Source organism: Vulpes lagopus, chromosome 24 (genome assembly GCF_018345385.1).
Source record: "Vulpes lagopus strain Blue_001 chromosome 24, ASM1834538v1, whole genome shotgun sequence".
NCBI classification, from domain to species: domain Eukaryota; kingdom Metazoa; phylum Chordata; class Mammalia; order Carnivora; family Canidae; genus Vulpes; species Vulpes lagopus.
The window spans coordinates 58,107,849-58,121,082 of record NC_054847.1 but is presented as its reverse complement, the minus strand read 5'-3'; the positions used below and the strand labels follow the sequence as shown (position 1 = coordinate 58,121,082).

Here is a 13,234-nt window from a genome sequence, read left to right as displayed (position 1 = left end):
GTCCCGGGGACTGAACTGGGTCAGACTCTCAGGTCAGAGGTGAGGGAACCAAACCCAGACGCTCCCTAGGATGGGCAGGTGAGTGTCCTGTGACAGCCACACCCCGTGGCAGATGTTCTGACAGTGACCGCACTGTTCATGACAGTGGGCCGCATGTCCCACCAGACCCTGCAAAGACTCCTGCGTGTCCCGCCCCCCAGAGCAGCCACTGCACACGGGTTTGTGGGGCTTCTGTCAATCACCTCACTTGCCGACAAAAGTCAACAAAGTCACTGACAGGGGTCATGGAGCCCCTGCAGGAGCAGGGTGTCAAGTCCAAGGCTGGATGCTCCTGAATCACACACAGGGTGAAAGAAAGGAAAACCAGGGGCTACTAGGGAAGGCAAGCAAGTCCTATGCGGGCCGGCAAACTTAGTTTGCTCCACCCCACAACCAGACCAACGACCGAGTCCCACTCAGGTTCCATGCATGCACCTCGGGGTCTTAGCAAGCACCTTGGGGTCCATGCACGCATCTTGGGTCTCAGCAAGCACCTTGGGGTCCATGAATGCACCTCGGGGTCCCAAACAAGCACCTCAGAGTTCCAAGCATGCACCTTGGTGTTTTGTGCAAGCATCTCGGGGTTCAAGCAAGCACCTTGGGGTCCTGAGTAAGCACCTTGAGGTCTGAGCAAACACCTCGGGGTCCCATGCATGCATCTCAGGGTCTGATGCATGCATCTCAGGGTTCAAGCAAGCACCTCGAGGTCTGAGCAAACACCTCAGGGTCCCATGCATGCATCTTGGGGTCCCGTGCATGCATCTCAAGGTTTGAGCAAGCTCCCCTCCTTGTCCTCCCTGCAGGTGCCGGCAGCAGGTGTCAGCAGCACACAAGAACCCGTAAACCTGAATGACTGCAGAGCAGCCCCACGGGGTTGATGCGGCAGGCCGGAGACAGAAGCAACTGCACAAGCAGGAGGGAAGAGTCCATGCATCCACACGAACAAGGACAGGAAATGTGTCACAGAAATGAGAGAATGACACAGGCCTGGCTCCGGTACTCACAGCACTCAATGGGGTTGGAAGCCACCTGCAGGGACAGCGTCCGGCCGTTGGGCTGAGGGATGTGGACTCGGAAGACCAGCCTCACCCTGGTGTTCTTCCTCCCAATGTCTGTCTCCCCTTTCCGCAGCTCGATGTCAGAGTTTCGGAGCTTCAGAATCCCGGCACAGTCCACGCTGCCCAGAACAAGAGTCCACACGGGTCATCAGTCCCTGATGTGCAGCTCAGGGTGCCCCACTCCACCCCCTGCCAGGCCCACGGAGCCTCCCACCGGCACGGGGAGATGGCACTGCATTTAGCACCCAGAGGTGTCAGTGGGAGGGGCAGAGCCATGAGGATGGGCCTTGCTACCCACAGGAGGGTCAGTTGTCAGCTCACAGAGGGCAGGCCTGCCGGGCCTCAGAGCCACTCGCGGCAGCAGTGACAGAGCCTCCCAGGAGACACCTGCCTGGACGCACTGCACTCCTTCCACAGGCAGCATTTGCATCTGGTCGCCAGAGAACCCAAAAATGAACAGGTGTCATGTTCAGGGGGTGAGGGCAACCTGATGGTGGACAGGCAGCCGGGACCGGCCATTGAGGTGCTACGGACCTGTCACCCTACGGATCTGTGGGGTGCCAAGCCCAGGGCCAGGGCAAAGGGGAGAAGCAGGCATGCTGGCCACACTGCCCGGCACTGTCCCGCGTGCCCTGAGTGCCCCAGCCACGCAGGCACGGCTTACATGGCTCGCATGTTGTTCTCAGGCAGCAGTGGGATTTCCAGGACTTTGGTGTTGGAGAGGATGGCTTCATGACTGGTAGTGGAGACAGTCTTGCCTGTGATCCGGTGCACCTGGTAGAAGGCGTGGGGTCTCAGCAGGCGGTCGTCGGCCGTCCCGATGAACAGCTGTAGTGTGAGCGGTTCATTCTCCAAGTAGCCGTGAAGCTGCGTAGAGAACAAGAGTCCCCAGTAAGCACCTGCGCACAAAACGGCCCAGAACCACTGAAACGTTGACAAGCAGAGGCTGACTTGCTAGGGAATCATGCAGCAGGTGCTTGGTGCCAAGTACCCCTGCAGCTCGGCCCCTCAGTGAAGGACTCAGGAATACCACCCCAAGGGCGCCCTAATGGCCCTGGACCCATGTGAGCTGCGAGCATTCCTGTTGCCTCCATTCAAACACACATCCACGTGTGCCCCCCCCCACACACATCTTGCACACATGCCACGGCACCACCCTGAGCAGCACCCAAGATGCCAGCAGCAGCTAGGAGGGGCTCTGCGTCCCCGCAAAGCCTCCCGCTGCAGCCCACCTCCTCCCTTCGTGTGTCTCCCTGGCAGCTTGTGACACTGTCCGCTATAAAGACCACATGCTGCTGGCGCCTCCCAGAAACAGCACTCAGCCGTCTGCAGAAAACTTCTCCCTAATAAACTCACATGTGCACCCCCAGGATAGGGTACTTTCTCCCTTGCACCCTGTCCTGATGTCCTGATGACACAGGACACTCCAGATAGACACAAAGTTGGCGCCTTTTTGTCCTGCTCAGGGCCACTCTGCCCCTGGGGCAGGTGAGGGCTCCCTGCGGCCCTGGTGCCCCCAGCTCATGTCCCCAACCATGGCAGGAAGCCCCATAGCAGGGCCTGGATCCTGGGAAGGGCCTGGCAATCCCAAGCTGTTGGCTCTGCGTTTCATAGTCACACTCACTTTCCTCGACAACAGACAGTTGCTCTAACGCCGCTGCCAGATGACCCCGCGGGGCTGGGGGCTACCAGTGCCTCAAAGGAGCCTGGAGGCCAGCTGCCTGCCTGCAGTCGTGTGGCCAGCAGCCAGCACCCTGACCTGCAAGCATGGGGGGGGTGCTGAGAACCTATGGAAGAATGGCCCTGAGGAGCAGACACACGTCCTTGCCATCCCACCCACAGAGCACAGTTGTGAGCGTGACACCCCAGAGCACCTGCTACAGAGCGGGCACCCGAGGGGCATGCGGCAGGGCCAGGGAGGTGGGAGGGCACCCTGAGGTCACTTCACCCACACAAGGAGGCCGGTATGGGGTCACAGGGACCTGCCCTGCAGTGCAGGCCCAAACAGCGGGGGGCGGGGGGGGACAGATGGGGCTCCCGTGTGAACCAGTGGGAGGTTTCTGTGCAGGCGGCAGGGCCGTGGCCAGGCTCGTGGCAACAGGGCTCAGGCCTCACGCATATCCCGCCTAAACTGGTGCAGCTTTTATACTCGTGTTGACATCCCAATTTGAAAACAATAAACTTGAGAAGCAGGAACAGCAGCCCAGAGGCTGACAGAGGCTGACGGGACAGCGGGCAGGTCTGGGGCTCTCCAGGTGCAGCCGTGGCCTCAGATGGGATGCAGGTCGGCCACTCACCATCACTGTCCTGCCTCCTTGGCCAGCGAGACGCCATGGGAACACAAAAGGCCCCAGGCTGAGCGCTTGCTTCTGAAGACTCCTGTCTGCACCCCACGTTTCCCCTGGCCTCAGGCGGAAGGTGCTCTTTATGGAATCAGAGGTGCATGTGAGTGGCGCATGCCCGTCAGCTGCCACGAGGAGGCAGGAAGGTAAGGCCAGCCCAGCTTCGGGTGGCAAACCTTTTGTCTCCGGAGAATGCAGGTATCCACATGCCAAGTGCATGCACCTCATTCCCATGTGGGGGAGAGCCCAAGCCCCCAGGGGAGCCCCAGGTCGGATTGAAGAGGCCAGCTGTGCCCGGGTCGCGCTGCCCGGAGGTCTGTCCACAAGCACTCATTTCCCTGTCACCACCTGCACCCAGGGCCTCACAACATTTGTTCTAAGTACAACAATGTCTTCACCCTCAACCCAACTTAGAATAAAAAACACATTCGTCTGCAGTCACACCACAGAGGAGTCATGGGGATCCACCCTAGGAGTCCATTACCCCAGAGGAGCAAGCACCTGCCTCTCCACATGTGCAGGGCAGCAGTGAGCCGTTAATCAAAACCAGGCTCAGAAAGACACATGTACTTACTGTTTTAACTTAATTAGAAGATAAGTTCCTTACAGGTTCTGAGTTCCCAGAGGACAACCCACGACGACGACTGTTCAGGAGGCAGATCTATGCACTGTCAGCAAACTGAATGTCTGGGCCCAGCCCACCACCTGCCACCCGCTGGGCAGAAGAGGACCGGGCACTCGTGAGAGGCCACAGGGCAGGGCCAAGGCCCAGGCACCACGTGTGCACCATGTGGCGGTTCAGTAGGGAGACTCTGACCATCACCCCAGGGATCTCCCAGTGCTTCCTGCAGACGGTGTGCATGGACGGAGAACACACACACTCGTGCACGCCCGCAGGCATGTGTGTACTCACACCCCACACACTCAGAGCCCACATGCACACATGCATACGCTCATAGGAGGGCTCCCCAGACACAGAGGTGCTGTGTGTGGTTAAGGCTTGTGGCCCGAAACTTGTGCACTGGCCACGCCATTTTCATCTTTTAGTGCCTGTAACAGGGTCCCACGCATCTGCGGACGTGGTCATCATCAAAGTGGCTTCTTCATATTAAAATAATATGGTCCAGATCTACAGGTTCCTGACACACATGGACCAAACACGTGTCTGACAGGCGTGTGCACACAGGCAGGGAGCACCACTGGGGGGATGCCTGCAGAGGGACCGGGGATGCTGTGCCCGTGTGGTCAGCATGTGTGGAAGGGCTGCTCCTCTCAGCCCTGCATGTCCACACACGGTCTTGCGGCCCTGTGCACACAAGCACCTCACTGAGACCACATGTGGAGAACCTGTCCACAATGCCCATTCCCAGGCAGTTCTCACTGACAAAGTACTCTCCTCGTGAACACACGAGCATCCCCACCCGCACGCCTGGGTCAGGGTCAAGGCCAGGACTGGCTTGTGTGGCCCACTCAATCCCGTGTCCTCACTGTGGGGGAGGGTCACTTCAATCCTTTGCAGATTTAATGAGCTAAGGAGCCTTTGTGTTGTCCTGGACTCAAATCTACATTTTCATAACAGGCGACGTGCAAGTAAAATCAGAGCCTGATTAAGGGCTGATTTGCCCTGTTTTGCCACTTGCGGTTTCTTTCTGTGACATTTAACACAATAAGGCGTAAATGAGTCTTTGGCCAGAATAGCCTCTCATGTGGCCAAGGCGTGTCCATGGCAGAGGAGGCAGCCCCACTCGCTCACACCACTGGGAAATGACAGTTTCCACGTCCCCCAGGGCCTCCCTGGGCCGCCTCTCTGAATGCATGCAGAGCACAGTGGATTCTGGGTACAACTTCACCCTTTTAAAAACATGTCATTTCAGTGAAAATGGGAATATTTAAGGTTTAACCTGGGAGATAAACATCTATTATTCAAAACATGAAGTTCATTTTCAGGAAAGCAGTTTGAACAGTCCACACGCTGCCCTACATGGGCGCTCTGCCTCCGGCATGGTTCACCATCTGTCAAGACGGTATTTATAAAGTTACCTGTCATAACAATGACCTCTCTTTGCTTCAACTAAACAAAATATATTATTCCATTTTCAAGGTGTAAGAGCTGCTAAGTTTTCTACACGTAAGAATGTTTGTTTTTAGCTCCTGTGCTTACCTCAGCACTCAGGGGTGGGTGATAAGTGACAAGTGGGGCAAAACCCTTTGAGAGCGCCGCTGGACACGTGCAGGCAGGGTCGCGGTGGCACGGCTTGCTGTTCAGCCAGTGTAAAATTCACCTCTTTACATGAGGCCCAAAGGAACCACAGGGAGGGAAGCCCAGCTTGCAATCAGGATTCACGCTTTAACCTGAACTTGCAGTGACCACAGTAACTTGTGGCCCTGCACAGTGTGAACCCTCATGTTAGGGTAGGTCCTGAGTCCTCACCGCCCGACAGGGAGGCTGTGCCCGCACCCACACGGGGTTTCCTACATCCACGCACATTCCCTCCCAAATGACAGAAGGAAAGCTGCACGGTCTCTACCTGACAGCACTGCTACCTGATGCAGGAGGTGATGGCGTGACAGTGACTGCATCAGGGGGCAGAGCCTAGCTGTCACACCACCTCATGCCTAAGATGACCATGGCACACAGACGAACAGCAACCTGCTGCCCATGGAGACCTTGTTAAGGGAGCAGAACACAAGAAAGCCGGACAAGAGCAGAACCAGGCCTGACATGTGGAGCCTGCCATCGGAGAACTGATCTGCCTGAGAACACACATGGATGGATCCACACAGGCCTTCACCAGGCGCTGCCCCTGCTCTTTTCAGCCATGCCCCTAGGCACCTGCTAAAAACAGTGTGAGCAGAGCCTTCACGGCGGTCTGAGCTCAATCTCTGCAGAACAGAGCCTCCCCGCTGCATGAAACACTCAGGATCCACCTCAAGAGCCTGGCCGTGTACGCAAGCATGTGAGCGTGCATGTGCACATGTGTGCAGATGTTTACAGAAGTCTGTGTCTGCACATAGCAGGTGTGTGTCTCACTGGACGCAGGTAGAACCGCTGGCATGCAGTCGGGAAGGGTCTCCTGGCCAGGCTGCTAACAGGATGACTAGGCAGGCCAAGGCGATGGTCCTGCGCAGGCAACGCCAAGTCATTTTTAACAGCTTTACTCAGGCAACAGTTTCTGTGGCAAAAGTCCATACACTTTTAACCATGTAACTTAAGATTTGAAGTCCTTCCTGTAAAAAAAAAAACACTCAAAAAAAAAAAAAAAAAAAAAAAAAAAAAAAAAAAAACACTCAGGGACATAAGGAGGGTGGGGAAAATGGGCTTGTTTTCTGATGTTAATGTTGGTATTGTGCTGTCTTCTCAGGAAAAGGGAAGGGAGATTCAGTCGAAGTGAGGACCAGATTGCACCCAGAGCTGCCTGGGCTGTGAGATCTGGTTTGGTAGGGGGTGTGGTCAGCAGACCCTATGTGGGAGAGTATGGATGGAAGACCAACAGCGTCATGGTAGGGCTATGCACACCATCCACACAGGTGCACCTGTGAAGACTGGACACACAGAGCAAAGGCTGTCTCCGCAGCAGGAGAGCAGCTTGCAGGCCCACCAACAAAGCCCCTGACGGCTCTGGACTCTAAGATCTCTGGGGGCCCAGGTTACCCTTCAGAAGGGGTCCGTGCATGATCTCAGGCTGCATGGATTCTAACCTAAAGATAAAGGACCTGGTGATGGATGCCCCATACCCTCTGCCACAGTAGGAGAGCTGGGAGGGGGTGCTTGGGTGGCTCAGCGGTTGAGCTCTAGCCTTTGGCTCAGGGTGTGATCCTGGGGTCCTAGAATCGAGTCCAACATCGGGTTCCCCGCAGGGAGCCTGCTTCTCCCTCTGCCTGTGTCGCTGCCTCTCTCTCTGTGTCTCATGAATAAATAAATAACACCTTAAAAAAAAAGAGAGAGAGAAAAAAAAAAAAGAGAGAGAGCCAGGAGGCTGAAGTCACTCCCTCCACACATACGTGTATATCCACACACACACACACACACAGTACACAGAGGATCATATATGTGTACGCACTTGTGTATGTATGTGTGCACACGTGTATGTGGCTTGTACATGACTGTAGATGTGCATGTGTGTGCAAGGGTGCACATGCATGTATGTGTACATGTGTGCATGCATGCAGGTGTATATGTGTATACATAGGTGTATATGTGTATGTGTGTGTGCATGAGTGTGTGCCTGCCTGTAGGTGTATGTGTGTGTATGCCTGTAGGTGTAGGTATGTGCATGTGTGTGCATGCCTGCAGGTGTACATGTGTGCATGCATGCCTGTAGGTGCATGTGTGTGCATGTGGTGTGTGCACTACATCCGACAGCAACGCTAAGTTTATATGATGTCATTTAAATTCTGCAAATTCCTCCTGTGAACGACCTGACAAAGGTCCTAGACCGGATTCCTCCTCATCTAATAGCAGAGTTACCCAGCACTTAAGCTGCACTTGGTCACAGTCCTGACAACAGGAGGACTCTAGGGGCTGTGCACTGTTCCTTTCAGGACAACAAGCTCACTCTAGAGTTCCCTGCGTTTTGACACAGAGAATGTTTCTATCTTTCTGAAACAGTAAAGAATAAAAAGTAGCGAGAGCTGTGGCTAATGAGTCTGTTGTGTAAGTATTTGGGAAGCACAGACTCCCCGAGACCATGCCCCCAGGACCACTGGCCACCACCCTCGACCAGACAGGGACAGTGCCCTGCCTCTGGGAACAGACTCACATCTGCTAATGGGATGGCTACAGTTCACAATAGATTTGAAACTTTCCAAGGACTCTAACAATCAACTGTTCACTCAAAAAGTCCCAGTATTTGATTTTGCTGGAGGGTGGGTGCACATCTTCAACAAAACACGGATGAAATGGAGGTGACCAAGAGGCTCAGAGCTTCGGCGTCCCTTGGGGACAACTGCACAGAAGTGTCTGGGGCTCAGGGGCACTCATCAGAACCAGACACAGCAAAGGTGGCTTCTGAAGCACCTGTTGGCATTTCTGCTCTCATGGGCGGATGTGCCGTGTCGGGGAGCTGCCGGGTGGAGCTGGAGTCCCATGTCTCCTGGCTGCCCCCTGCGTCCCAGGATGCCTGCCTGCCAAGTTACCTAAACACACGACCCCCGGGGCTCTACGAGCCAGGTCAGCCTCTTCTCCGGCTCTGGCAAAGTGAACTTGCTGCCACTGGCGGCACGGAATTTCATGTTCCCAGGGGGCGGGGGGCCAGGAGCACGCTCCTCACTGCCTGGCTCGTTCCCTTCACTGTCAAGACCTTAGACCTGGGCAGCCCGGGTGGCGCAGCGGTTTAGTGCCGCCTGCAGCCCGGGGTGTGATCCTGGAGACCCGGGATCGAGTCCCATGTCGGGCTCCCTGTGTGGAACCTGCTTCTCCCCCTGCCTGTGTCTCTGCCTCTCTCTGTGTGCGTCTCTATGAATAAGTAAATAAAATCTTTAAAAGGGGAAAAAAAAGACCTTAGACCTGCCCCCACTGACCAGGTGAGGACAGGTGGGCAAGGCCCACACACGGATCAGACAAAGGTAGAGAACCAGCTCTCCTCGCTCTGCAACCCCCACCAGTCAACTGGCGCACGTCTGTGAATCAGCAACCCATCGGGACGCTGAGAGACAGAAGGTTCTGGTCCAAGGCCTGTTTCCCTGATTCCACTTCCCAGTGTGTCACCTCGAGCTTTCCTGCCATGCGGTTCCTGCCCAGTGAGTGACCCAGAGAAGGAGCCCTCCCCTGAGCGCAGGGAAAGGGGCAGGATTCCCCCAACACTGGAGCAACCGCACCACAGGAGCGCTGCAGGGATCTTCATGCAGGGCATTCCAGCCGCAGGGCACAGTGGTTGTGTGGACACCGAGCAGAGCGGAGACGGTCACAGGCCGGCTCCCACTGAGACTGAGGGCACACAGGTGGAGGCAAGGGAAGAGAGGGGAGGCTGGGGGCGCCATCACAGCCATGGCAGGACCTTGGCCCACCAGCTCGTGGCAAATGGTGTGTCATCCCGCCATGGGAGCAAGGCACCAGGGGCCATGTCTGAGGGAGGGCACCCTCATCGGCTGCCCAGCCCTGACCCCTGTGGGCTGACCCTGTAGACGGTACAGTTCACGCCTCAGTGTGCCCATTTTGCAGCTGGAGGTGACCAAATGCAGGAGACCCCAAGAGGTCACACACGGAGCTGGCTGGTGGGGCGCTGCGGGGGACGTGATGGGATTCCCACAGACGTGCGTGGATGCATCCAGAGAAAACAAATTACATTATCTTTGAATCAAAAAATGTTTTGCATGGAAACACTACATTTAGCATTTCTAATTAAAAACATGCTGAGAAGCCTTGACTTTCTGCTGAGGGAAAGAAATGATCTAGAAACAGAGTGCCTATGAGTCCCAAAAACCATTAGGAAACGTTAAACTAAAAGACAGCAGCAAACACATCTTTGGTGATTCTAGAACCCAGAGCAACCCCAAGACCTGGCCACGGGGAGGCAACAACAAAGTTCTAGAAACATCCGTCTTCTAAGAAAGCCATGTCCAATCACGTGGCAGGCTGGCATCTGCATAGGTGCAGGACACCTGCAGGGGCACATCCAGGGGCTCCCAGGAGCTTGCAGGACCCACCCCCCCCGGGCACATGGGGTGGTGCTCCCTTAGAGGCCACTGCACCCACCACGCAGCCCTGGGCTGACAAAACTCGTGTCCATCACCTGCACTGACCTCCCTGCACCCAGGGACCCTCACATGCTTAGAAGCCACTGAGGTCATGCTCCCTGACCTCCCTCCTCCTCAGGGCAGGCCATGAGTCCTAGCAGGGCAACACCTGGTCAGTGTGACCATAAACACATGAGGAGGTGGTGGTCATGGGCCACTGTCCGAGCACAGAGGTGGCTGGAGGTGCGGTGACCTTCCCGAAGCCATGCCTGGCCCCTGGTGTTTGCTGTCAGTGACCCCAAAGCAGCGGGGGCAGGGCTCCAGCACAAAGGCTGGTGCAGGAGGCAGGCAGGCACCTCCTCCCAGCAGCCAGTGCTACAGGAGGGACGGCCACCCGTAAGGCCAGACAAGGCGTGATTGTGCGTCCCACCTTGGCGCACTCAGGCCCACAGCCAGGCCGAGGGGCGTCCGTGCTGACACAGAGCAGGGCGCTCAGTCACAGACAAGAGCCCACTGTTCTCCGGCAGGAGAGCAGGGGCCTGAGGGCAACCCAGCTGGCGGGGACTGCGCCCACCGGCCCTGAGCAGGGACAGTTATGGAACTGTCCAGTCCAGAGACCTCTCCCTCGAGATAGGATAGCCTTTAGGACATGCAGCAGGACAAAGGGTGAAAACCGGGGTATCTGAACAGGTTGCTGCCCCTCTGACTGGCCCAACCCTTGGGACCCACGTGGAGGAGCAAGGCTGTTTAGGGGACGCACCTCTCCTCTGCCGGCCTGTGCTTCCTGGGGCCCCAGGGGGGTGACACCCAGCATCCTGTCCCCCTGCAGACAGCCTGGCTCCCAGTCTGAAGACCAGGCTTTCTGGTACCCCAGGCTGAGGGGCAACCTCAGAGCACCCAGAGCAGGGATTTCCCACCAGGTCCAGCCCTGAGGGCACCCAGCATCTGTGGCTCGGCCTCTGTCGGGAGGGACAGCAGGGGTGTGGGGTTCTCTACTTCTACATTCTTCTTTAAAAAAAAAAAAGATTTTATTTATTTATTCATGAGACACACACACACACACACACACACACAGAGACAGAGAGAGAGAGAGAGGCAGAGACACCGGCAGAGGGAGAAGCAGGTTCCATGCAGGGAGCCTGATGTGGGCCTGGATTCCGGGACCCCAGGATCACGACCTAAGCCAAAAGCAGACGCCCAACTGCTGAGCCACCCAGGGATCCCATACTTCGACATTCTTATTAAAAATGGATGTCTCACCCTTGACTCCAGTTAAACTGCCTAACACGTTACCCCATCTCACCTGCATCTGACAGGTTCAGGGGCTCAGCCGCAGTGAGCACATGGCACTTGTGTCTACGTGGGAAAGCCCCTCAAAGGACGTTTCAGGAAACCACATGCGGTTACTAGAAGGTTGGCGTCATTAAGGGCGATGGGCAGAGGCTCTGAGCCTGCGGCGACTTTATCCTAAAATCTCTGCAGCAAGGAAAAGGAAGCCAAAGTTTTGAATCAGAAGATTTCTGGCAGCTTCCATGGCTACATAAGACACGGCCTTTACATCCAAGTGAGCATTTGGGTTGTAAGGAAAACCAGACCACACCTCTGCCAGCTCAGCTGACCCACAAAGCTCACACCGGTGTCCAAACGTCCACATCCAGGACCTGCCTGAGCTCACGAGCCTTTGCCACATGTCCGGAGATGGCAACACACCTGCGAGGATTCCCTCGTGACGACATCTTGGTTGCAGTGACACGTGCAGTGGAGTGGCTCCGGCTCTGGCTCCGGGGCGTCTCTCTGGTTTTGCTTCAGGGGGACATGCTCTTGGCTGTTGACATAGAGCTGATGACATATGTCAGTGGTGCCAGGCATGTGCTCCAGGTGTGCCTGCCAGTGTTGGGGGTGCAGTGAGCCAGACAGTTGACCAGACGGCCCCCATGCACCCCACCAGGCAGCAGGGGTGCAGGACAAGGTGGTGCCGATAGAAGAATGTGTGCTCGGTGGACCACCTGCCCAGACACGGCTGCAGGGGTAGAGGCAGCCCTGTGGAGCACGAATCTGCGCCCTCAGCAGGTCTGCCACACTGGGCCACGGGGCTGATCGGGGTTGGGTTGGGGTTAGATCTGCTTCTAACCTCTGACAATGTGGCATCTCGGCTCCACATGCAGGGTGTCCTGTTCTGTGGATCATGCCAGTGCTTGCACCCTGCTGGGCCCACATGGGTTTGCCATCAAGCAATGACTTTGGGAACATCCATCCATCTGCCTTTTGTGAAAATACTGGCGTTCTGGTTAACAGCCCTGCCTTGAGCATAGGAGGCAGCACACACTGTGACCACTCAAGAGAAACAACGGGACAGACCTCTGGGTGAGAAGAAAGGTGCTGTGGGCATTGGGAGCACCCAGACTGCTCTGCAGCCCCGTCCGTATGGGGCAGCAGTGGGGTGCATAACATGATGAGTCATCACAGTAGCAGGGAGTCTCTGCCTGTTTCCAAGACCTGGGAGCAGGGTGTCCTCCCTGGTGTATCTGTCCTGGGCTTCTGCCCTCAGAGCCCTACAGGCAGCGAAAACTGGGCCTGCTCTGTGGGGGCCCAGGGAGGCCTAGAGGCTCCAGGAGACACCTGCACCCCAGGGCACAGCTGCTCCACGGTGGGGGGGGGGGCAAACCCTACTGCCTGGGCCTGGGTGTCCCCACATCCTGCAGAGGCTCCAGAGCCAATTCCTTTATTGCTGGGGTGGGGGGGTCACACTGGCCACTGGTCCCTGACTGGACAGCCTAACTAACGGCACAAGGTACAGCCCTCAAACACTGTTTACAGCCCAATAAGACTTTCCCTAGGTTTCCTGTTTCAGGGACCTATTAATTATTCACACAAGCCCGGCCTCTGTGTGGTGGGCTAGATGCTATCGAGCAGTTATTTTGGTAACTTGGTAAACAGAGCTTAAGTCTTTGACCCTGGGTCAGAGGTCAGCGACATCTGCCAGGTCGCTGCTTGGAGCCCTGAGGGGCGGGAGTAAGGGGGGGACAAGAGACCCTCCCCAGATTAGGTCTCTGGAGTCCACCCACCACACCCTCACCTGAGCCCTGCTCTGTGTACGAGGCGCTGGGTACTGCACAGAGG

The 13,234-nt window shown here is 56.4% G+C and overlaps 1 protein-coding gene across 6 annotated transcripts in view; it reads right to left on the bottom strand.

Moving 5' to 3' along the window:
* NFATC1 (nuclear factor of activated T cells 1) overlaps positions 1-13,234 on the bottom strand; it is a 96,939-nt gene that overhangs the window by 55,140 nt on the left and 28,565 nt on the right. For all 6 annotated transcript variants that reach the window (XM_041739644.1, XM_041739649.1, XM_041739647.1 and 3 more), the window contains exons 4-5: positions 1,762-1,964; positions 1,044-1,216 (exon numbers count right to left, since the gene is read on the bottom strand). In XM_041739644.1, the coding sequence (XP_041595578.1) occupies positions 1,044-1,216; positions 1,762-1,964 (376 nt within the window). The remainder of the gene's footprint in view (positions 1-1,043; positions 1,217-1,761; positions 1,965-13,234) is intronic.